General features: G+C 42.9%; 1 protein-coding gene across 3 annotated transcripts in view; it reads right to left on the bottom strand.

The window, feature by feature from the left end:
* Positions 1-339: 339 nt before the first annotated feature.
* TSPAN32 (tetraspanin 32) overlaps positions 340-25,902 on the bottom strand; it is a 76,691-nt gene continuing 51,128 nt past the window's right edge. For 2 of the 3 annotated variants that reach the window (XM_074954852.1, XM_074954853.1), the window contains one exon: positions 20,108-22,845. In XM_074954852.1, coding sequence (XP_074810953.1) covers positions 22,750-22,845 — 96 coding nt within the window. In that variant the 3' untranslated portion in view covers positions 20,108-22,749. Of the gene's footprint in view, positions 1,105-20,107; positions 22,846-25,902 lie in introns of those variants that run through there. The other variant, XM_074954854.1, reaches the window with a different exon arrangement.

Here is a 25,902-nt window from a genome sequence, read left to right as displayed (position 1 = left end):
AGGCCCTGATACTGCAAACACTTAATATTCACGCTAAACTATACTGTCTGGAATAATCCCATTGAAAGCAATGGGAGTGAAGTTAAGCACTTGCATAAACCTTTGCAGGATTCTGGGCCTTAATGCATCCAAGGAAGAGAGCCAGTTCAGCTGTGTTTGAATTGCAAACACACTTGATCTGAATTACAATTATATTTGACCTTTCAGCACATGAAATTCAGAAAAAAAAAAAGATAAAAACAGACAACATACATATTTTTAAATTTAATAAAATTTTGTCCAAAACCAAGTTCTGCTGACTTGCTCATCCCTAATAAAATGTATTTCTTGCTCTGGTGCTGATCCTACCACTCTTACTCATGTTGAGGAGTACCGTATTCTGCAAACAGGTTTGTGAATTCCATTGGGGCTGTGTAGGGAACATAGTCATTCTCAAAGTGAAGGTGACAGAATAATTATTTATTAAAGGGGCACCTACAGGTGACAACCAAGATCAAGGTCCCAGTGTTCTAGGCACTTTACATACACATAGTAAGGGAGATCCAGATCCTCAAAAGTATTTGGACGCGTACCTCCCACTGATTCCTAGGCGAGAGAGTCTTTGCTCCAAAGAACTTACAGTTTATTTAGACAAGATGTAGAAAGGCAATGGGGAACTGAGGCACAGAGAGATCAAGTGGCTATCCTCTTCTCACACACAGATTCTGTCGCAAAGCCAGGAATTGAACTCACACACCTCTGATCCTAGTCCAGTTCTTTAACTGCAACAACATTCTTCATCTGGTCTTCTGATACTGGCTTTATTGGAATTAAATATTGCCTTATGAACATTTCAGACACTGTATTCTGGAACTGCAATGTAGAGCCTTCCACAGGTTTAGCCTGATATCGGTTTGGTTCACTGTGAATGCATCGAGAATGTCCATACTCTTATACAGGAGTGTTTTTTCCAGCAGTTAGGCAGCAAGTGACAGAAGCTTCATTTTTCTATCTTTGTTGTTCTTTTCTTTCCCCATCTTGTGCCTGTTCATCTTGTCTTGTCCTTTGGGAAATGGGATTGGACTCTAACAACAACTCCAGCCCATCTCCGTTAACTTCTCTTCCCTAAAAAAAAGGACAGTTATCATACATCTACAGTTTCAAGGCCTTTGGATGCCCCTATACCTGCATCTCACAAAGTAGCATTATTTACACCATCCTAATACGTCATGATATAGCCCAATTTACCCCCACCTGCACCCCTGAGACCTTTCTGGATTCTACTTCCCCATGCACGTGGTTCACAGCCTTCGGATCTTAGTGTGGATTCTTGTCACCCACCTGTTCAGCTGATATGAGGCCTTTCATAGTATAGTTCATTCACCTTAGTATTGGATGGAAGACTATAGTGCTATTTACCCCAGACCATACTTTTAAGATCTTTGTGTGTATTTTCCCCCTCATCCAGCATGGACTGAGGTGGCACTGTTTACGCTGGTCCACAGCTTCCAGACCCAACTGACTCAACTATGGATTTCACAAATGAAATCTGAATGTACTTAACAAAGATGGTCAGTGGAATCAACTGTTGTCATGGACTAACAGTGATCGGTTGCTATGTGACTACCAAAACCAAGCCAGGTTGGGGGATAAAACGTAAAGGACAAACCCACATAATTATAGAAGTGGGAGAAATTTACCTTGTGAGGACCTTCAGTTCCAATGACTTTTTCCCCTCCATTACACTGATGATGAGGCACTGGTATAATGGGGTGATGAATATTTTCTCTCTGCAGTATTATGAGAAAAACTATTCTCTCCCTGGCTTAGTAATAACCGAACATCCTGTTGTGTGCTCTGGCTAATCAGAACCTGGCCTATTCTTAGAAGGGTGATTTAATGTATATCTATAAGCTAAAAGAAAAGGACTACTTGTGGCACCTTAGAGACTAACAAATTTATTTGAGCATAAGCTTTTGTGAGCTACAGCTCACTTCATCGGATGCATGCAGTGGAAAATACTGTGGGGAGATTTATATACATAGAGAACATGAAACAATGGGTGTTACCATACACACTGTAACGAGAGTGATCAGGTAAGGTGAGCTATTACCAGCAGGAGAGTGGGGGGAGAGAGAGGGGGGAGAAAACTTTTGTAGTGATAATCAAGGTGGGCCATTTCCAGCAGTTGACAAGAAGGTCCGAGGAACAGCGGGGAGTGGGGGGAGGGGGATAAACATGGGGAAATAGTTTTACTTTGTGTAATGACCCTTCCACTCCCAGTCTCTATTCAAACCTAAGTTAATTGTATCCAGTTTGCAAATTAATTCCAATTCAGCAGTCTCTCGTTGGAGGCTGTTTTTGAAGTTTTTTTGTTGAAGTATTGCCACTTTTTTAGGTCTGTAATCGAGTGACCAGAGAGATTGAAGTGTTCTCCAACTGGGTTTTTTAATGTTATAATTCTTGACGTCTGTTTTGTGTCCATTTATTCTTTTACGTAGAGACTGTCCAGTTTGACCAGTGTACATGGCAGAGGGGCATTGCTGGCACATGATGGCATATATCACATTGGTAGATGTGCAGGTGAACAAGCCTCTGATAGTGTGGCTGATGTGGTTAAGCCCTATGATGGTGTCCCCTGAATAGATATGCGGACAGAGTTGGCAACGGGCTTTGTTGCAAGGATAGGTTCCTGGGTTAGTGGTTCTGGTGTGTGGTTGCTGGTGAGTATTTGCTTCAGGTTGGGGGGCTGTCTGTAAGCAAGGACTGGCCTGTCTCCCAAGATCTGTGAGAGTGATGGGTCGTCCTTCAGGATAGGTTGTAGATCCTTGATGATGCGTTGGAGAGGTTTTAGTTGGGGGCTGAAGGTGACGGCTAGTGGCATTCTGTTATTTTCTTTGTTGGGCCTGTCCTGTAGTAGGTGACTTCTGGGTACTCTTCTGGCTCTGTCAATCTGTTTCTTCACTTCAGCAGGTGGGTATTGTAGTTGTAAGAATGCTTGATAGAGATCTTGTAGGTGTTTGTCTCTGTCTGAGGGGTTGGAGCAAATGCAGTTTATCTATTCAGGGGACACCATCATTGGGCCTAATCGCAAAAGCTTATGCTCAAATAAATTTGTTAGTCTCTACGGTGCCACAAGTACTCCTTTTCTTTTTGCAAATACAGACTAACATGGCTGCTACTCTGAAATCTATAAGCTAGTTTCTGATTAGGGGAAATAGTTAGTCCTAAAACTTAACTGATAAAATATAAACTTTCTTGTGGTTTGACATGAATTGCCTTTGGCAGAAAGCGAAAGGAGTTACTTTGGCACACATCAGATTCTTTCAACATTTTTTTCATAGCTTATGTGATCAGTTGCAAACTTTGTTTTAAGCCAGTTCGCAACATTGGCTGAAACTTAAAGTTCTTAATAATAGAGTAATTTAACCTCATGTGAAGATTATTTCTTTTAGTTAAGTTACTTTCTGGAATTATAGCTGTTGTCTTTCAGATAGTTTTACTTCCACAGTAAAAAAACTGGACTTTGTAAGAGGTTCAATAGGTGGGGAAAAAGCTGTAATGGTCAGGGTTAAGAAAACTGGGGAGATGAAAGAACCACTTGTTGACCTGAGAAACACTGATTCTTGTAACATCAGTGCTGTCCAGATTTATCAGTGAACACCTTTGTGTAATGGTATGGATAATATCTAGCAATATTCATTTCTATATGGGAACATTGAACAATTAATTTAGGCATAATGAACTGTAATATGATTTGCTTTATTATTAACACAGTGTGTAAACATTGAATAGAGTCTTTGTACTGATGCATTTTTGATACACTTGTGTTTTTAATGGGGTGACCCAAATGTTCTTTGTGCCCAGGGCCCCAATAAATCTTTATCTGCCTCTAGCCAGAATGTACAGAATAAAAGCCTGATACAGATGACAAAAATGGTTTCTCAGAATTACATTTAGTTTGTGATGTGTTGTATTAATGAGTTATGTCAGGGAACTTGCTGTACAGTACATGGCGGCTCCCACCTACGTGCAAGCATCTAATCCCATCAGATGTGATTTAAAGTCTCTTTTGCAGCTTTGTGGATTCACTGCAAAATACTTTGGAATTAATAAGTAAAATGAATGTATACAAATTTACTCTGGCAATTTGTGTCACATGCTATTATTCACCCTATGTACATAAAAATGGCCACACTGGGTCAAACCAAAGGTCCATCTAGCCCAGTATCCTGTCTTCTGACAATGGCCAATGCCAGGTGCTTCAAAGGGAATGAACAGAACAGGTAATGATCAAGTGATCCATCCCCTGTTGCCTATTCCCAGCTTCTGGCAAACAGAGACTCGGGACACCATCCCTATCTATCCTGGCTAATAGCCATTGATGGACCTATCCTCCATGAATTGATCTAATTTTTTTTTTAATCCAGTTATAGTGTTAGCCTTCTCAGCATCCCCTGGCAATGAGTTCCCCAGGTAGACTGTGCATTATGTGAAGAAATACTTCCTTTTGTTTGTTTTAAACCTGCTGCCCATTAATATCATTTGGTGACCCCCAGTTCTTGTGTTATGGGAAGGAGTAAATAACACTTCCTTAATTACTTTCTCCACACCAGTCATGATTTTATAGACCTCTATCATATCTCCCCTTAGTCATCTCTTTTCCAAGCTGAAAAGTCCCAGTCTTATTAAACTCTCCTCACATGGAAGCTGTTCCGTACCCTTAATCATTTTTAAATTTGTTAGTCTCTAAGGTGCCACAAGTCCTCCTTTTCTTTTTGCGGATACAGACTAACACAGCTGCTATTCTGAAACCTAATAATTTTTGTTGCCCTTTTCTGAACCTTTTTTCAATTCCAATAATTCCTTCTGTAGGAAGATAAGGGACTGTCATTTCTGATTAGTTTGGTTCAAGAGTTCAGCTTGGGTTCTCTTTTCTGAAATCACAACGACTAAACTAAGCTCTTTGGAACAGGCAGATGTAGCAAGAATGTCAGAAACCTCTTTGAGACATATGTGTGCCACTAATTACAGTCCAAATTTACCACTTCCTTCCTCAACATGCAGGCTATAGAACATGGGTAGGGAAACTATGGCCTGGGAGCTGCATCCAGCCCTCCAGACGTTTTAATCTGGCCCTTGAGCTCCCGCTGGGGAGCAGGGTCTGGGGCTTGCTTCGCTCCCGCTCCAGCTGAGGCGCAGGGTCGGAGGCTTGCCCTGCTCTGTGTGGCTCCTGGAAGCAGCAGCGTGTCCCCGCTCTGGCTCCTACGCGTACGGGTAGCCACGGGACTCCACACGCTACCTCCACCCCAAGTGCCGCCCCTGCAGCTCCCATTGGCCAGAAACCACAGCCAATGGGAGCTGCAGGGGTGGCACCTGCGGATGGGGTAGTGCACAGAGCTGCCTGGCCGCGCCACTGCATAGGAGCCATAGGGGGGACGTGCCACTGCTTCTGGGAGCTGCTTGAGGTAAGCGCTGCCTGGAGCCTGCACCCCTGACCCCCTCCTGCACCCCAATCCCCTACCCCAGCCCTGATCCCCCTCCCAACCTCCGAACCCCTCAGTCCCTGCCCAGAGCACCCTCCTGCACCCCAAACCCCTCATCCTCCGCCCCACCCCAGAGCCTGCACTCCCATCCAGAGCCCTCACCCCCTCCCACACCCCAACCCCCAATTTCATGAGCATTCATGGCCCACCATACAATTTCTGTACCCCAGTGTGGTCCCACGGCCAAAAAATTTGCCCACCCTGCTCTAGAACGTACATTTACGATTAAGGCACATTCTGGCAATACTGTACACAAAGGCTTTGTAACAGAGGCCCAGCTCCGCCACTGGCCTCTTCCCTGCAGAAACTGCGCATGCTTCACAAGGTGTGTGCTTAGTGACACTTTATTTCTATTTCCCTTCACCGATATCACCACTGTCCCCCATGCTCCCACCTATTTACAACCTTTGCCAAGCTTTAGGCCCTCTCAGCAGGACTTGAGGGGAACAGAGGGCACCCTACTCTGAGGTCTCTCTATAGCGAGGCTCAGCTAGTCCTCGCCCTCTCTCTTTCCTTCCTGTGCCTCTTTTTATCAGCGCTGGGCTGATGGGGCCAATTAAGCTTTCCCCCACACCCAGCCCACCAGCCTGATTAGATCATTACCCCAAACAGTTTCCACTGGAGCACTAATTAGCCTCAAAGTAATCAGAGTGCAGGCTGCTCATTCTATGCCCCCTTCTTCAGTGTGAGGGAGACCCTGGCGCACATCTGCCTCGTGTGCATCAGGTCTCAGGACCTTTTCTGGCTCCTCCAAAACCTTCTCCTTAGGTTCTGGATGCACTTTTCCCCGCACCTCCTGATTGACGCACACCCCATCTGTGGCCCCACGAAGTTGCGAGACCTCCTCGTCAACCTCCTCCTGGTACTGGCCAAGGTGGCCGTCCATCATACCAGGAAAAGGATGTTGGATGGGGAGGTGCTCTGCGACTGTGAGACCTATTTCCACTCCTCGCTTTGCTCACACATCCAGGCAGAGCTCCTCTGGCCAGGGTCTGCTGGCTCCCTAGACATCTTCGAGGAGCAGCAGGTGCTGTCTGGGCTTCGCTGCTCAGTGTCCCCTCTGGCTCTCTGCTTATGACTCTGTGACCCTCACTCCTGTCCCTGTTTTAGCATTTGTTGCCCCCTGAACCTGCTTGAGCCCTGGGTTCAGTAGTTCCTCCCCTTAGGCTGAGGGGGGGGGCCTCAGATGTGGGCGGGTGCAAGACCCTCCTGGGACTTCAATCATTCCCTGCACTCTGTCAGAAGCTTACATATAATACACACCCCTGCACTCATTCCTGCAGTATAAAAATACTATTTCCATTGAGGCCCAGAGTCTAAACATTTAAGATGTACAATTAATGGCAGTTGAAAGTGTGCTTCTGATGTTTTTTAAACACTGTAAAGAAGTGAAGCCTAAGACCTTTCAAATATTCCCCCCTCTGCCATTATTTTTGGGCCTCTATGCTAGAGTTCAAAAGCCAGTCTCACGTATGTGGGCCTTGGCATGAATGTGATGGCTCATTAGCGTCTGTTAAAACAAACACTGAGTTTAGCAGTCTTTGCACCCCACTTTTTACGTAGGGTTGCCAACAGTCCCGTATTATAAGGGATGTTTCTTATTTAAATAAAATATAGTCTGTCCCACACTAAATCAGCATAAGACACCTTTTATCCAATATTTTTCAACCAGGATAGTGCCACGGGTTGCAACTTGACTTGGTGCACAGGGTCACAATGCCACTCAAATTTGGCCCAGCGACCTCTCCATCATGCCTATACAGCCCCTGGACCTCTGAGTTTCTGATCAGTGTTGGCAACAGCTGGGTTAAAATTGCTAAAAGAGACTAATGATTTTGGATGCAATTTGAGATGCCTTAAGGGACCTGATTTTCAGGGCGTGTGTCCTTACCACTTTCTGAAAATCAGACCTCTTTAAGATGTCTCAAATTGGGTGCCCAAATCACTAGTCACTCTGAAAATCTTGATGATTTTTGGACGGTAACATAATTTTGCCTCCTAGTCAACACCAAAAATATCAGTGAAAATTATTGACTATTACAAATATGCAAGGACATAGATAGACAAGAGGGACAGGCCTTCCTTCCTTCCCCTCTCATGTATGTGTGTGTATATATACACACACACATACACACACACACATGTGTATATCTGAGGAGTGGGTAAGAGAGAGTGAAACTGGATGTGACCAGCGATTATCAAGCCCCTCAAAGATCAGGCTATAAACACAAAACATTGAAAACTTGCCTGTATAACGTGGTGATCTGCATGATCAGGTGGAAATTCTTTTCCATGGCTGGTATAGATTATAGGATTCTAATTCAATGCAATACATCATCATTATTCATTGTTTGTTCAGATGGTAGTCTCATTGTTTACTCTCTCCTTCCTTCCCTCATTAATCTGCATAGAAAAAACCTATTCTGGGTTGCAAAATTTCTGAATAAAATTTATGATGACTTTTTGGTTAAATTCCTAATCAACTAGCTTGACTGTCACATTTTCTTTGCTATGGGAAAGTTGAATGAAATAACCTGGATTTCCAATTTACCTTCAATCTTACAAAAAGCACAAACACAGAAAAGCTTTAAACAAGGTATCTTGGAATCACATCAGAAGAGTATGTATTGGAATACTCAGAAATTCACATTGCAATAAATGGATCTAAATCCCACAGAAAGTCTAATGAACCTAGGCAGAGAATACTAAGATGTTGGAGTCTGGCCAGAGGAAGTAGGCTTGAGATTAATATCAAGGAGCAAACTGTACAGGATACACACTGGACATTAAAGGTAGAATGAGGATGCCTTCCAGTTTACTTGAAACATATTATTCAGACTCCAGGGGTTCCTGTGTGCCGGGTAATCTTTGGTCACTGGCAAACAAAGGAGACAAAGCTGGAGCTTGAGTCAGGGGGAACCTATTTGCTTGTCTGAAGTTGTAGCAGTTTTCTTTAATAAATGCCTCTGCTTTAAAACAGACTGTGATTTCATAAATCATAACATCTAGGAAGCATCACAAATCCCACAATGGGCAGATACACAGGTTATTTCATTTGCAATAAATGATTCAGTAAACAGGCAGAATTATAGCAAAGAGATCTTTATGAGCATGCATGGAAGTCAATGTTACATGCAGAGAGGCCTGTGGTTCTTTGGTAGCAGCTTTGCCCCAGTTTACATTCCCAAATCCCTCCTGAAATCTGACGCTCTTTCTCCAGTTCCACTCATCACACCCACACCTAAAGAGCATGCCTGCTGCACCATCACAGCACACTCTTTCAGTAGGTCTGCACAGCCCTTGTGTCTGTTCAGAGGATCAGGAACCTATAGTCTGCCTCACCCCATCTGTGGCTGCCTCCTTTTGTGGGAAGTTGGCTGCTCCTGGGGTGTTGGCAGGGAGTAGACCCTGTTCCAATTATGCCTGGTCCCTGTGCAGAAAGGTAGACAGGTTGGGGGTGTGGGGGAGGAGAGAAGCCTTGAACCTTTCCTCCTGCACACACATGTAAGTGCCAGGCAAATTTGTTAGTACCTGTTACACTGAAGAGATAGCCAAGAGAGCAAAACAGAACAAAAAACCTAACTGCCCTTTGCTTGATAACCTAGGAAATAACATTCCGTCAAAATTACATCCATCCTCACCCAAGCAACAGAGCTGGGGTGAGTGAAGACATCACTAACAACAACAAGGGGACCAGAGACTTAGCACAGGTAATGTTTTACATGCAGCATCAGCTGTCATGATTCAGTTGACACTTTCCCTTCAAGTGGAAAATCTCCTCTCGTGTCTAATGGGAAGGAGTTTCCAGAGTTTGTTTTCTGTGAACCCTAGGGAGCAGCTGGTTCCTCCCTCAGCACAAGCTGAGCTTGGAAAACCCTTTTTGTTCCTCATCTGCACATTCAGCTCACTCCCCATTTGATCTTCAGCATTGTTTTTTGGAAGAAAAAAACCCATCGCTCTGCCTAATTTTTTCTGTTTCTAATAAACACAACAACTAGATGCCGTCTGTGCAATCTGTCTCTCTAGTTATATTTAAATATTTATATCCATGTCTCTATGGTGACCAGTCGAGTTCTATAATGAGTAGTGGGAGAGTGTTGGAGAAGAACAACCTGAGGAAGGTGGAGGAGGTTAGAGGCTTCTTTTTAAGGTATAATTACTGTCACAAACTGCGTCTGATAGTTTTGAAATGGATGGAGAACTGCTTTCAGTAAGCAGTGGCCATTGGGGAAAGCCGTGGTTTGCCATACTGGGAGAAATGAACCCCCAGAGGGTCAGACGAGTCTCTAAAACTACCTGAACTGCTTGAGTCTGGCAAAAAAAAAACAAGAAATCAAGCTGGAAATCACAGGAGCACAAGCTTTCTCATGAGATCTCGGGCACTTCTAGTTCCAGCTGCAATTCAAAGGAGAAAGGGGGTGAGGGGGAAACACTTACATCACTATTTCAGCAAAGGTTTGGATCCAATGTGGGTTTCTTAAATTATCCAAACTGGTTCACCCTTCTCTACTCAAAACACTAGTGTTCTCCAGATGGGAGGGAACCCAGTTGTATAATCAGTAGGCGTTAAGGGCTACAGGGGATGTCATCATTGCTGATGTCAGAACCGTAGAGAGGTTGTGGCTGAAAAGGGGATTAGTATGCCCACAAACAACTAGGGATAATTTAGGAGTTAAACGAGAACACTCCTGATATGCTTTGGAGGGAAGGAGGGGATTTCTCCTTATCGTAATATAAATAATCTAAATAAAGGTTAAAGTGAGAGTCAGCATGGAGGCAGGGAAATGTGCCAAGAGCACAGTCCATTATTCCTACTAGCTGACCTGAGGAGGCGTGTCATGATGTTATCCCATATGAGGATTTCTGGGAGACAAAGTGACCGAAAGCACCCCCTGTAGTCACACCCTGCAAGTTATTGTAATAATCTTTGTGCAAAATATGCCTTGTGAGTTATTATTTAAAAATTAACACCACACTGATAATCAATATTCTTGTTGAATGTACATACTAAACACATATTAAGAATTATGAACATAAGCTGAAATTATGACTATAGTGTTTACCAGACAAGTATGGGGAGGGAGTAAACCGGTTTCTCAAAGTCAAAGGACAAGCTGACTCCTCTAGCTAGGTGTCATCAAAGTCAATTGGCAATCACCTGGCAAGAGGCCATTCGCAGGAACAGGGCCAACTGCATTTTAGCTAACAACATGGAACCACTTTCACCAGGGGACTCCACATCCCCGTCCCCACAGCTGGAATGAACTTTATCTAGGGGGGAACCTTCAGGAAAATGTGTTTCAAAAGGTGACTGGACTATAACAGTGAGAGGCAAAACCACCCCAAACTATAGTGCTCTCTCTCGCTCTCTCTTTCACCTATGATGACAAAGGAACCAACCCTTTGACTTTGGGGAGGATCCTGACCTGAAAATTTTCTGTTACTGGGACCCTATGGTGAGGATTTTACCTTGAACCAAGTCTAGCTTGTTAAGTTTCAGCTACTAGGAAGGTTTAATCTTTATTTTTCTTGTAAGCATTTCTGACTTTAATACCTTATACTTGTACTCACTTAAAACCGCTCTCCCTTTGTAGTTAGATAAACTTGTTTTATTTTTAATCTAAACTAATCCAGTATTGTGTTTAAACCGAACTCTTTGGTAACTCCAGTCAAAATAGCAAACTGTTAAATATTGACCCTTTACAGGGGCAACACACCTTTTATATCTGAACTGCCCAGGGAAAGGCTGGACAGTATAGAACACAGGTTTTGGGGAAATTCAGGACTGAGAGAGTGTTGGAGTCACCCTGCAAGCAAAAAGAACAGGAGAGGACTTGTGGCATCTTAGAGACTAATACATTTATTTGAGCATAAGCTTTCGTGAGCTATAGCTCACTACCTGATCACTCTCATTATGGTGTATGGTAACACTCATTGTTTCATGTTCTCTGTGCATATAAATCTCCCCACTGTATTTTCCACTGAATGCATCCGATGAAGTGAGCTGTAGCTCACGAAAGCTTATGCTCAAATAAATTGGTTAGTCTCTAAGGTGCCACAAGTCCTCCTTTTCTTTTTGCAGATACAGACTAACACGGCTGCTACTCTGATACCCTACAAGTAGCAACCAAGGCTGGTAGAAGCCAGAGTGTGACTGGTGTGTTGCTGACAGGCTGCTGGGCCAGAGTTGCTAGACCAGGGCTGCTCCTTGACCCAGACACTCAGGGTGTGAGCTGCATGCTGTTAGGCTATTTGCGTGCAGCCCAGGTTGGGAGCTACAACAGCAAAGCACTGTGAAGCCTCCTAGGTTGTGGGGCAGGCAGCAACACCACTGCTGACTGGTCTAGATTGCATCCTGGAATTTGACACACAGCAGATGTCAAGAATATAAGTTTATTCCTTGGCAAGCACAAGCAGTATGTTCAGCCTTGTCCAAGAAAAAGAAACAGTCCCTGTGCGAAGGAGTTTGCAGTTGATATAAAAGGCTAGCATAAAGTGCACTAGTAGTTCAAGAGGAAGATCGTATCTTAAAATCTCTTCCTTTCCTTTCTTTTTTAAATATCTAGTATAATTTTTGGACCTAAGCTTTATAAACAGTAGGCTTCCCAAACAAACTGTGATTTTCACTAATATGTTCACCATTGACAACTGTTCAATAACTCTTGTGCAAATAAAGCCATCTGCCTTTTCAAAGCGTCTGTGAAGACACACCTGCTCCAAATACTCATACAAATATTTGAGCTCGGATTGGTGATGCTTTTGCTTTCCATGAACATGACTGAAAATAAAAATCTCACTCGGACATCTGCAAATAAAGAGAATCACAAGCAAACAGTGAAACAAGAATATTCATTTTATTGGTAAGAATAATCATTAACACTTTTCCCTTTATATTTACCCAGGTCTCAAAGAGACAGCACCTTTTATACAAGAAAAGATATCTGACGGGTGGACAGGTCTGTGGTCAGTTTAAAACATTCCTTCAGGAGCATTCTACTCCAGAACTGTCACAGACTGATCAATGGTCTTATATGTCTACCATATAAAGAGAAGTGCTCTTATGTTTAACCCTTCTGATGCTGGATATATCAAGCTCTCCCTAAGCACACATTTGTTTGGCAGTCTGGAGGATGTCAGCAGACTAAAGATTAGTGAGCTAAAGATAGCACAGAATTGGAACGTAAGTCTGCCCTAAGTTTTTTTTCCCAAAATCTGATCTTCATTGTGTAAAGCATTTCCTGTCCCCATAAGTGATAAATGAGACCAAGCTATCCAAAGGTCTGTTCTCCTTGAGACCTTCCTAGGAGCTCAGTGCATTTGTAGTATGTCCCAAATTTCGTAGTTGAGAGAGGGAAGAAGACACTCTAAAGAGCATGCTGTCCTGGGGTACAGTCAATAATGTCTCCCCAGTAGGCCTGTTACCTAAAACTAATTGTGGGTTTGGATAGCCAATTCTTAAAGCTATGTGTATTTTTCCAAAGTGGACTCTCTCTCTTCAAACTTCTTCATCACTCCACCATTTTTCCCAGCACTCTTCTCCACTGTTCTACCTGATGTAACAATCTGATTGGCAGATATCATATTTACTCCTAGTTGCTAATCCTTCCAGAGGAGGTTTTGTCTTTTAAACCCTTTCTTGTCCCAGAAGGGAAATAAATACAATTATTATTGATGGAGCTGGTAGCACTGACAGTTATCAAGGTTGCCCAACATTTCCCTTTACAAGACCATTTTCAGCTGCTTATAACTTTGCCAAACTTTACTTGTTAGGGCTGAAATTTCCTATTCCTGGTGTCTGCCTCAGGCTGACTTCTTCCGGAATATTTCAGCCAAAACAGTGCAGCTGTTTCCAAGAACAAGGCTGGGGAAAACTATGTTGTTTTACAATTTTAAAAATACTCTGGCAGCCTTTTCTTTGAAAAGCTCTAGCTCCCCCGTACTTTGAAGCAGGGTCTTCAACTTTGGCAGGGGTGGCCTATGTCATCCCACTGAAAATCCGCCCAAATATGGCCAAGTTATAAGCCTTTTAAAAATCACAGTTCACACATGTTCAGCAGAGATATTTTTAGAGACCCTGCTCTAGGAATTAATATAGAAGCGTAGAGTAGGAGGTTGTGGTGTGTAGAGCCCTGCTTCATTCATTGCAGAAATTGGAAGGTGTATAGTGAATGAGACAGGAGATTGCAGAAAGAGAAAGGATAGGCTCATTGTTAAGACAGCTGAATTGGATTCTATCCCTGTCTTTGCCAGAGAGTTACTGTGTGATGCTGGGCCAGTCACCAAACCTTTCACAGGTGGTCACTACTTATGTGTTTCTCATTTTCTGGGTGCCTGATTTGAAACCCCGGAACCAGACGCGCAGAATCACGGAGAGATCACAGCTGTCTCTAAAGTCTATGGAAGCTGTGCTTTGAACATCTAAAGTGCTATATAATGCAAAATACTCTGAAAAATCAGATCCTAAGCATCTCTGTTAGGCACCTTAATCTTGTTGTACCTCAGTTCCTTCTCTGAAAAACAGAGAAAATAATATCATGTGACCTCACAGGGGTGTGTGAAAATAAACACATTAACATTTGCGATGCACTCAGATATGCTGGTGATGAACACCATAGGACATTAATCGTTCTGTATTCAGAGCAGGGTTTGAATAACATGCAGCTAATAAGGCCTAAAGCCACACACTGAAAAACAAAGAGAAAACAAATGATTGAATAGCTACACTTTACCCGATGCACTGAAAGAGGCAGGGGTCTTGTGGAAAAAAATAGCATGCGATCATGTAATTAAAGACTGAATACACACAAGAGGACCAAATTAAGATTGCACAGGCAACCTTCATTCTGGCATTTCCTAACTTGGAGTGCTTGGCTTTGCAACCTTGATACTATTTTTATTTTTTAAACCCCTATTTGGTTTTGCATGGGTGAAATATAGCATAAAAGCCGAAACTCACAGAAAGGGGAAGTCCTTTCACCTAGCAGTTTGGAGATTGATCCATTCCTAGTAGCTGACTTCCTCTGACTTACAGGCTCGAGGAAGCCTAACAGACCACAGCTGTTTCCGGGCCTTGCTGGTTAACCCTTGCTTTTCCATTACTGAGCTCCACAGCTTTGTGACCCAGTCATGTCCAGGAGCTGCAATCTGCCATACACCACATCCATCTAACCCACCTGCTTTCCCTTGTTCGTTGTCCTCTTCAGCCACAGAAAGCTCTAATCCCCATCTCCACATTGGGGCATGCTCTTTCTGGTGCTCCCAACAACACTGAGTCTGTTTCTGCTGCACTTGCAAATGGGTCAGAACTCCCCAGGCCTTGCTGACTGGCAAAAATGGGAGCTGTAATTCACAACTAGTGACTAGTAGCAACAAGGGTGGAGGCTCTAATGCAGATGGAGCTGATGAACGTTGATGACCGGTAGAGGTCAAAAGGTCTAGACTCTGTCCACACTATAGCTTGTACTGTCGTCACCATTAGAGCTGCACTGTTTGGCACCAGTAACTCTGGGTCTCATTTTTGCCAGTGCAGACATGGCCCTAGTGACAAGTGTGACAGATATTGCAACCCCATGCAGTATTTTTGGGGAGCACGGTATTAAACTTATGAACGGTTATGTGTGATTGTGTTCTACTCTCGGGGGGAGGGCTACCACAGCTCTTACAGGAATTAAAACAGAAGGGGGTGACTGCCCCTGACATTGTATTCCACCCTGGGGTGATTTGCATATACTGATTCAGGCTGGGTTTTCCAGATACTTGGAAGCAAAATATAAAATGCTGAGCTTGGCCTGACTAGTGGTCTTCATTTTGATTCAGCAAATGGACACGACTGTCCGTCCAAGGGGAAGCTCCAACTCTCGCTGAAGGGTTGGAAGGGATGGTGGTCTATCAGACTTCCCAGGTGGATCATGGGTGATTTCTGGTATGTTTAGTATGGGTCTAAATCTGTTTATTGTTTTTATATGTTTTCTCTGTAATGCTTTTGCCCTGTTAATCAAGGCGCTTGCTTCGAAAGAGCTGTGGGATAACGGGTGATGGCAGGCAATACGCTGGTCATAGCCAGGGCCGGCTCTATGTTTTTTGCCGCCCCAAGCTCTGAGAGCGCAACTGCCCAAGCAAAAAAAAAGCCACCCCTGGGATTGTGCCACCCCAAGCATCTGCTTGCTTTGCTGGTGCCTAGAGCTGGTCCTGGTCATAGCCCTTGGAGAAAAAGCAATTCACAGCTGCTAGCCATTAGGCAGACTGGCTTGCTGCGAATATCACAGTGTAAGGCCGGGGGCTGTGCAGCATTATAATCCCCTGGTCAGAAGGGAGGGGGACAGGAGTTCCTGTCCAGAGACAGGTGACATGAGAATTCAGAGGGGGGAATACACATACTGTACCCCTGAAACTGTGAAGACGAATACTGGAGCACTGCCTTTGCTCTACTCTTTCTTATTCACAACATAGGACAGATATATTTAACCGCACATCCTTTTAGGCTGATGGGAGCAGACTCGCAGCTCCTAAGATCTGATTTCATTTCTCTGCTTCTGTGCCTGGGGCTCCTGCATTTATATCTAAAATCAACCTTAAATAGGTTCTCTGATTTCATGTGCCTAAAATAAAAATGCCATTTTAATAATTAACAATGATTAAATTAATTGGTGCTTTGTATCTTGCTTTCTTTTGTCACTCACTACCACTTCCTGGGTTCTCAAACTGACTCTGTCCCTTGGGATGCTAAACAAAGTCATTATAATCACAGCATCACTTTCTTTCATAATCCTGCCTTCTCATTTTTCATCACCACTCATAAAAATAAAATTGATTCTGTTATGTGCACAGCCAGTTCATAGTGCAAAGCTTTTTAATAAATGATAATAATGGGCTGTTCTGTAGTGTCTTTCAGCCAAGGATATAAAAGCCTTTTCTAGTCATTAATCAATCAGGACTTCCCAATTGCCAGCTTTGGGAGGTAGGCGTTATTTATCTCCATTGTACTACTGTGTAAACTGAGGCACACAGGGGTTGCATCACATGACTTGCCCAACCCTATCCAGCAAGTCAATGGTAACCAGGACCAGGAATAGAGTCTCCAGTAGGTACAATTGAGGGACAGGGGGAGATTATAAACTACTCTGGGGGCCAAAACAGCCTCTGGCATATGTTAGAGCAGTCGCTGGTTGCTGTAAGTTACAGTAGCCCATCATAGGCTTCCTATGGGCTGCAGTGTAGGCATGTCCGCGATGGTGCCATTCCAAGCCCCCCCTGTGCTGCGGAGGAAACATAGTGCCATTTAGGGACTGAGGAGTATGTCCCTGGCCCCTTGTAGTGCCTTTACAGTCTTTGTGTGTTGCCAGAATAGCATGCAGGGGCCAGGGTGGGGGAACAGAATGGGTGTCCAGGAGCCCTTAATCCCAGTCACCTGCTTGGACCACTAGCAGACATTGCCTTTTAAAAACACCTAGTCCAGCATTAACCCCAACGTGCTGAATGAAGAGCAGCAGCAAAGGGAGTTACTGTCATTCTTCTGTGTATAGAAGACTGTGACTGCAAAGTAGGGGGTATTTAAAGCTGGGTAAAAGCTGGGAACAGGGGAAATCACTTTATCAGCACTGGTAAGGCTGTGATGAAGACCCCCAAAGTGTATTTTTGATGTATTTAAGGGGTGCTGGGATGCTCTTTTTTTGGTTTTCCAGACTGTTGGTGTGATGTGTATCTAAAATATAGTTCTTGTCGTACTAGATTTTGGGCAAAACTCAGTGACTCAGTGAATGTCACAACCTCAGAAAGGAGGGGAGAACTGGCCACCTCATTGCAAGAAAGTCTACATGATAAGTCTGCTTCTTGACTGGACGAATAACTGGCTGGACTCCAGATGCACTAGCTTGCTGTACAAAGGATGCATTCCAGGTTCCCACTCCTACCACAACAATGAAAAAGCTTAACATGCACTGTTCAGGAGGAACAAAAAAACCCAACCAGCCCTCCTCCCTGCCCCAACAAAGTCCAAAACACAGACAACTCCTCTTCCCCACCTGCTTACTTGTTCTTTCCTACCTTGTTTTATTCCTTGCAAACTATGTTCCTGATCTAACCCTAGTTGGTTACTGGTGAGGGGAGGCTGATGACTGCAGCAACAAGGAACAGAAGATGAGCAGGTTGGTAGGTTCCCCTTCTTCAAAGCTTGATTCAGTCATATCTGCCCTTCACTGCTAGGATATGCTTGTATGCCAGAGCGACTGCCAGCTGTATGTATAATACATTTTCCCAGCGCTGAAAGAATTACTGCCAAACTTCATTATACAAACACCACAGCCACCCAAACAGCCTTGTGCGCACACAGAAAGAGTGGGGGAAGATAGCATTTTGCCATGACATAAATTTTTATTGAAGTAGTCAAGAGTCATATGACTTTCCAGCTGGCCTTTGAGATAACCATAGCATTAGCTTTGACAGTGACACACACAGTACATCAGTTTATGTTAGGTGTCACAGCAGTTGCAGATGTGACAAATACTGGATACCTGCCTGTTTCCCCCGATGTAGATCTAGTGGGCAGTAAAAGACTTCTAACAAACATTGGATTTGAGCCCTTTTTTGCTTTTTCATGGTATATAAAGAAGGCCTGAAATGATTTCACCCTCAGCCCCTTACATTAGAAATACCAGACTAGTCCCCCCTGGGTAGGCAGGAGGACCTCTCAGGGCTCTCAGAGATGTTCATTATCTACTCTCTCACCTTAATGGACAGGGATTGGGGGCAGTGCGGAATCTAATAATGCCATCCTTACACGCAAATGTTCATTAAATATGGGAGTTAAATAGATGTGAAAAAACAAGTAATGAACTAATCCCGCTCATTACACAGGTAGGCCAATCAAAAATCTCTTCTGCTTGCATTTGCTCAGCCTCTTGTGAGGTCAGAATTTCACTAGTTCTCCAGTCAGCATAGAGTCTTGCAGCCAAAATTAAACAGACCCCCCCAGAAACCTTCCTTTCAGGCACTCTGTTAAATGTTGGTTATTTCTTTTACCTGAACACCATGTTCTTTATATATAGATTAGATGCTTACTTGTTCTTTCCTACCTTGTTTTATTCCTTGCAAACTATGTTCCTGATCTAACCCTAGTTGGTTACTGGTGAGGGGAGGCTGATGACTGCAGCAACAAGGAACAGAAGATGAGCAGGTTGGTAGGTTCCCCTTCTTCAAAGCTTGATTCAGTCATATCTGCCCTTCACTGCTAGGATATGCTTGTATGCCAGAGCGACTGCCAGCTGTATGTATAATACATCTTCCCAGCGCTGAAAGAATTACTGCCAAACTTCATTATACAAACACCACAGCCACCCAAACAGCCTTGTGCGCACACAGAAAGAGTGGGGGAAGATAGCATTTTGCCATGACATAAATTTTTATTGAAGTAGTCAAGAGTCATATGACTTTCCAGCTGGCCTTTGAGATAACCATAGCATTAGCTTTGACAGTGACACACACAGTACATCAGTTTATGTTTAATTTGGTAGCATAGTATTATAATTGTCTGTCATACAGATCAGAGGTTGACTGAAACAAACAATGGGGCAAATCCTCAGCTGAGGATACGCCCCCATCTGTAGCTTTAAAGTAATCTAAAGCATTCTGAAATTGACCCTTGCAGTTTCAGCAAGTTCCTTGCCAAAAGGAGCTGTGATCACAAGATATTTCAAATAGTTAGGACAATGCTTCCTTTTTAAATTAGAAATGTAATTAATAAGAAATATCTAACTAATAATTTACCAACATACAAACACCTTGTTATTTTATGCTAAAAAAAGATGATACAGTCAATTAGCATATTGAACAGCCAAGGTGAAGTGAAAATCTTTATGGTGACCCTGTCCAAATAGTTATAAGGACTAAATGACCAAGAAGTGTGATAAACAGTTTAGCAAGTAGATAAACTGAAATGATTTAACAGATAAAGTGACCTTACCGACCTTATCACTGATGTGTGGGATATAAACACAAATTGGTACAGAGACATGTACGGCTGTTTTGTCTTATTGTTTCATTACCATCAAAATTATTGGTGCTGAACCAAGAAAATGGGTCAAGTAAGTTTACATTGCTGCATAATGACCAACTAAACAACTACACAATTATCAAGGAATGTCATGAGACTCTCTATAAAGACAGGAGTTTGAAAGTGGATATCTGTGCAGACTTCTAAATATGCTGATGGAGAAACTGCAGCGTGGGAAAGAAGGTGGTGCTGTGCAAAGTTGCTCAAGATACACCGCAAGGGAACCTACAAAAGCAGTTTGTGGAAGCAGATTGCTGACTAGAGCCTGGACTAAAAATTGTCTTAAAAGAGTATCACACTAAAGGCACAATTGGTGGCAAAGGATGTTGCAAGCTGATATATGTCCTAAAATGTATAGTGCAAACTGGTATGTCCCAAGCTACTTGTCTGGTTGGATGTTTCAGAATGTCATCAGAAATGAGCAAAAAGAAAAGGAGTACTTGTGGCACCTTAGAGACTAACCAATTTATTTGAGCAGAAGCTTTCGTGAGCTACAGCTCACTTCATCGGATCCAGCTGTAGCTCACGAAAGCTTCTGCTCAAATAAATTGGTTAGTCTCTAAGGTGCCACAAGTCCTCCTTTTCTTTTTGCGAATATAGACTAACACGGCTGCTACTCTGAAACCTATCAGAAATGAGGTTTGCTTTCTAATTAGCCCACATCAAGTTTACCTGGAAGAGGCGCCAGGCCCCATGGCTCATCAGAAGCTGTACAAAACAGCTCTGTTCAGCAATTTGCTCACAGAAACCGAAACATCTGGATGAGATTGCATGAGAGTGGGACTGTCATCAGGTGGCTACTGAGAGCACCCCCTCTCTGCTAACACCTGATGTCTTGGGAAACAAAAGATGGGAAATCAATGGGCATTCAGCACCTAGGTGCTTTTGAAAATCCCGCTAGGTGCTTATCTGCATCTTTAGGCTCCTAACTATCTTTAAAAATCTGGCCCTAAGTCAAAAAGTAACTGAGAATGTCGAGGCTAGAAGAACTCATTACACTGAACACAGTATTATTTGTAACAGGAAATCATGCCTGGGTACAGCAAAGATGCCTCTCAGAAAGATTAAGAGCATGTTAAAGCAATCAGCCTAGGTGCTTGTCCACACAGAGACCGATGGTATGTCTACACTACGCAGACTATAGCACCACAGCCTCGTCATGTAATCCAGCCTACAGTGACAGAAGGGGTTTTTCTGCTGCTGTAGGAACACCTCCTCCCCAACCAATGCGAGTGATGTTGATGGAAGACCTCTTCCATCAACTAGTGGCGTCCACGGGGGTGGGGGGGGGATGTCGGCATAGCTATGTCCATCAGGAGTGTGGTTTTTTCACTGACATAGCTATGCTGATGTAACTTTTCACTGTAGACCAGGTCTTCATGCATGGCAAGCTGGGGTGTAAATCCACAGGGTACAAGCCTGCTGTGTAGTAACCGGCTGTATGGACCCTGCTACCGTCCATTAAAAGTTCTGCAGTGTGCTTTGAACTACTGCTGTTTGACACACGCAGCAAAAAGAGTGCATGGCAGCTGTGTCCACACACCCAGTTGGTGAGCAGCAGGCTAGTGCCATTGTAGATTTACACCCCAGTTTACCCTGCACTAAGTCGTCATGTGGAGAAGCCCTAGACCATCTTTTGCAGTCACAAGAAACTGACAACTTCTTAGAGAAGAGAAAAAGAATTTTGAATTGTCTAGTTAAGCTCAAGACTTTTGCCACCGCTGAATATTTGGTTAAAGGGTTTACAGTATTTGTGAGCTTCCAGAGAAATTACAAATAGCTTTAAAATTATTCCATGAAACATATATGTGGGATTTGGTGCATTATAATATTGAATATGTGCATAATGGAAAGAGTTTAGCTATGAATATCACCAAGGCAAAGCAATTTTTAATCAAATTGACTTTGATACGTAACTTGTTCAAATTTCTATATTCTAACTCTAGAGAGATTTGGTTGAACTGCCATGGGCAGTCCCATAATCCCATTGACACATAAGCATATTGGTGGATTGATAAGGATCTTTATTTAAACATCCATAGTTTCACAGTGGTAGTCACATGGTGAGAATAGTGTAGATTTAGGATAAAGTTTGTCTGTGTAACAAGACTGATAGGACCTTGAGTTAACTGAGCCTCAGAGATTAAAGCCAAATTGTCAGAAATGTAAACTAATTTTGGGTGCCCTCTTTGAGAGAACTAGTGCCCAGTTTTTCAGAGTACTCCGCATGAATTTATTTATTTGATTGGTTATCTTGTGATACATTGTAACACCCCATGTTGAAGTTCTTTTAAATGCTACCATCTTTATTTTACTTTCCGTAATTTCTTATTTGTTTTTTAAAATTTGTTTTGGCAAACACATTTATAAATCTACATTAGTTCTCCAGTTTGTAGTTCAGGAACAGAATGGACTGTGGGAAACTTGGTGGATAATTAGTTGAATTAAGTTACTTATCCTGTGTGTCCTCTAATGCATTTCTTTCTTTTTTTCTCCCAGGGGCAATTGGTTATTTGGCGGTGATGTGGGGATTGTGTGTGTGTGCGTGTGGGGGGGATTAAATGTAAGTGGCTGTTTTGCCAAGATTTGTGGAGTGATTGATTGGCATGGTGCATTTGTTTTGGCTATGGCTGAGAGGACGTTCTCCTGGCTGAGGGGTATTAACTGGACTTCTTTTCCTTCTTGATGGTATTTTAGTTTCTTTGTTGCTGGGGTATGTTTTGGCACTCTGACGGAGTTTTAAACTGTCAGTTTTCAGGCAGTGGCAGAAGTGATTGGATCAGGGTTTGGTTTTTGGCTAGCTGGGATGGGTGGTTTTCTGGGTGAGGGGCTGGCTGGTTCCTTGCTACCATCCACATCTCACATGAATGCTAAACATGCCTATCTGTGTCTCTACATGGCCCTGATTCCCCAGCTGGCTGCCTGTCACACTCTCTGTCGGTCTTTACAGAAAATGTCACATCTTCCTCTCCTGTGCTGCCCGATGATCATTCCCACTAGTCAGCTGGCAATGCAGAAGAAGCAGGTAATGCAGTAAAGGGAAACATGAAGGTCTAAGGCCCAGCTCCAGTCACCTAGCCACAGCTTCTCAGGGAACTCTGTGGATAACTTTCGGATGGTTTCCCAATTCAAGGGTTGGAAATCCTTGCTCTTGTGGGGAAGCTGGGCGACTGTTTTCTAGGTCTCTCTGAAAATATATTTGCCTTTCCGGTCCAGATTGTTGCTGAAGCAGATGGAGAACCAAAGGAATGAAGTTAAAATCATCCCATAAACCTAAGGAATCAGAGAGGCAAAGAATTAAATATCAGGACTGATTGTTGGATATTACTTCACCTGAGTGCAAAGGTACTGATACACACATATCAATACTGAAAATAATTCACAGGTATCAATGAGCTACTGTATCAGGCTGTTGTATACACAAAGAAGTTACTTTACTGTGAAATACTAAGGTTGAAATTTCAACAGAGAGAGAGAGAACAATATCATGGTTGAGGCACTTGACTGGGACTCAGAAGATCTGGATTCAATTACTGCTCTGCCACAGACTTCCTGTGTGACCCTGGGACAAGTCACTATCTGTCTGTGCCTGAATTTTCCATCTGTAAAATGGGGATAATGGTACTTCCTTTCTCCCATCCTCTGTCTGGTCTGCTTAGACTAAGTTATTTGGGGCAGAGACTGCTATATACAGCAACTAGCACAATGGGGCTCTAATTTCAGTTCCAATACTGTAACATCAGAAGTGAGAATAAGTCAGGAAATGCAGGGTTCAGATTCCCACAACCAAGTTAAGTCTGCTCCTGTGTGTGAACAGTCTGTACTACAATAGTCTTTGATTGAAAAAAATCTCAGTATGTACTGTTTGGAGTAATACAACATACATCACATACATATGTGCCTCTGCGTATTCAAAGGAATGAAGTTCCTTTGTTCTGTAGTATACTAATTTGCTGCATGGTACACCACATTGCCCAGAACTGTGTGATCATATAATTGAAGGCTGTATCAGAACCTACATGGGCAACATATCAAAAGTCAGGTTGCTGTGGGAATAATGGTGGCTGTAACAATATGTTCCTTATAAAAGTTTGCCTTAATATGAAAGTGCCTCTTTGAACATATAGTTTGATTTTTGAAAATTTATGAACAGCTCATTGGTAGCTGGAAGACAGCAACACCTGCAGTAACTAAGGCAGCCACCGTACACTTTTCTTTGCATCCTGCAATCATAATGGTAAAAATATTTTAGAAATAGATTGAGGCTCCTCCCACCATATTCTTCAAAACCAGTCCTAGTTGATAGCTGCCATTTCACAGCTATGAAATAAAAACCACAACTTGCTTTCAGTAGAGTTGGAGTGAGATTTTCCTATACCCAAACTGTGAAAACATTACCCAAATATTCCAAGATGTGACACTGTATAATGCATCTGGTATGTCTCATGCATACTTCCATGGGAGGAGCTAATCTACATTGAGAATCAACATAACCATTGTAATATTAGTGCTAGAATTTTATATTCTTATGTAATTCTATGCATCAGGAAATACCCTGCATGGAATTGTTATAAGTCAGATTGCTTAGCAGCTGTTCCCAACGTAACGATAAAAGTTTAAAACAGAAATGTTGCACACTAACCTTTATGATTTGCAGTTTTATGGTTATGTTTGTATTCTAATTGGCTGAAGTAGAAGGGTTTTCTCAGCCTATCAGAATTCAGCAGGTCAGGCATCATCTGCTCCTGGGCCACGATTACATGTGCCATCTTCCCACAATAGTATCAGAGTTCTACCCACTGCTGATCTTCCGTCCTCTGACACAGCAATTCAGAGGAGAATAGCTAAGACTAACATCTTGGGCAAATCAGTAAACTTAAAAAGGGCAAATATTTATTCCATCATTATTAAAAGACAAACTGATATTCAGTGCAGGAGTTGGCAGGCAGGTGTGATTCACTTTGTGGACTCTTGCTGCTTTCGTACAGCATTCACGGAGTCCAGGCGACCCCTGGAGTGTATTACAACCCTGTATTTAGGTCAGAGTCATCCACTCATGTCTAGCAAGTTAGCTATAATAACGCCGCATTGCCCAGTGAGCCTCGGTAGATTTAAGGGTGATCGTGACAAGTCTGAAACCAACCATACGTACAGACCTGGTCAGAAAAATCTTGCTTCAATAACTGAAGTTCAACTCGAGAGTTATTAGAGCAGGTGGAACGTAATATTCTGTACATGGAACAGGTCTGAAGGCCAGTATTCTCTTCTGGCATGTCTTATTACAAGTGCGGGACCTTTGTGTGAAAGTAATTAATGTATGTTGTGTCTGCCAAGTGGTGACTAGACACTAGAGCAGGCTTGTTCTATTAGCAGCATTTTCCAACCATTGGCCAGATGCACCATGTTTGCACATCTGTAAGGCAGTGGGTTCCCATCTCACCCGCTCAGGCACCAATAACACTCTCCAGCCACAGGATTCCTGCCCCTTCTTCTACAGGACTTCAGTGTTATTCAAAAATAAATAACTGTTCAGCACACCAATCACATCTTTTCTCCTGACCTGTGGTCTTCTGCAGAGGCCAGTCTACTCCGTACAGGATCACACTTCACAGAATGCCTGGGAGCCAACACAAGTCTCTGGTTCCTTCTTCCTAGCTTGTTCCCCACAAGATTACACAGGCCATCTGCCAGAGTGTCTCATGAACTGGGTTCTGTCCTCAGCAGCAGCCTTTCTACTCCCTGCAGCTCTCCAGCTCAACTGAGCTACTTGCTGGCTCACCTAATACCAGATGATCTTCAAGTTATCACCTGATACCTGGCCTCAGAGCCTCAGCTGGGAGGCAGCTGACCTCCTGTGTATAACAGGCCGAGCTTCCACAACTTCTTCCTGCAGGAAGCTGCTGTCTTGCATATCTAACAGTAACATCACAGCTGGCTACAACTGCCAATGATTATTTTTTTGTAGGAAACTTAATTTTGGGAGATTTTAATTTTTTTAAAGACATTTCCCATGATGAGTTTTCAATTTATATTTTTTTTAAACAACAAAAAATTTGCAGTTAAAAAAAAAGACATTTTTGGTAAAAGTATCTGGGTTTTCATATAAGTTTTCAAAGAGATCAAACTTTTACCAAAATAATTTTGGTTTTTCCTTTAAAACACTGGAAATTTTTGACCAAGATGAACATTTTCTGTGGCAATGTTTCCTTTGGTTGAAAAGATATTTTTGGTCCAAAAGTGTTGGATGACAATATTTTGACCAGCTCTAAACACCACAAAGTAATGTTAGATCATGTGGTGGTTAGACCATGGCACATCCTCAGCCACAGG

Source organism: Natator depressus, chromosome 6, assembly GCF_965152275.1.
Source record: "Natator depressus isolate rNatDep1 chromosome 6, rNatDep2.hap1, whole genome shotgun sequence".
Taxonomy (NCBI): Eukaryota; Metazoa; Chordata; order Testudines; family Cheloniidae; genus Natator; species Natator depressus.
The sequence above is the reverse complement of the archived record's forward strand: the minus strand, read 5'-3'. Positions and strand labels throughout refer to the sequence as shown.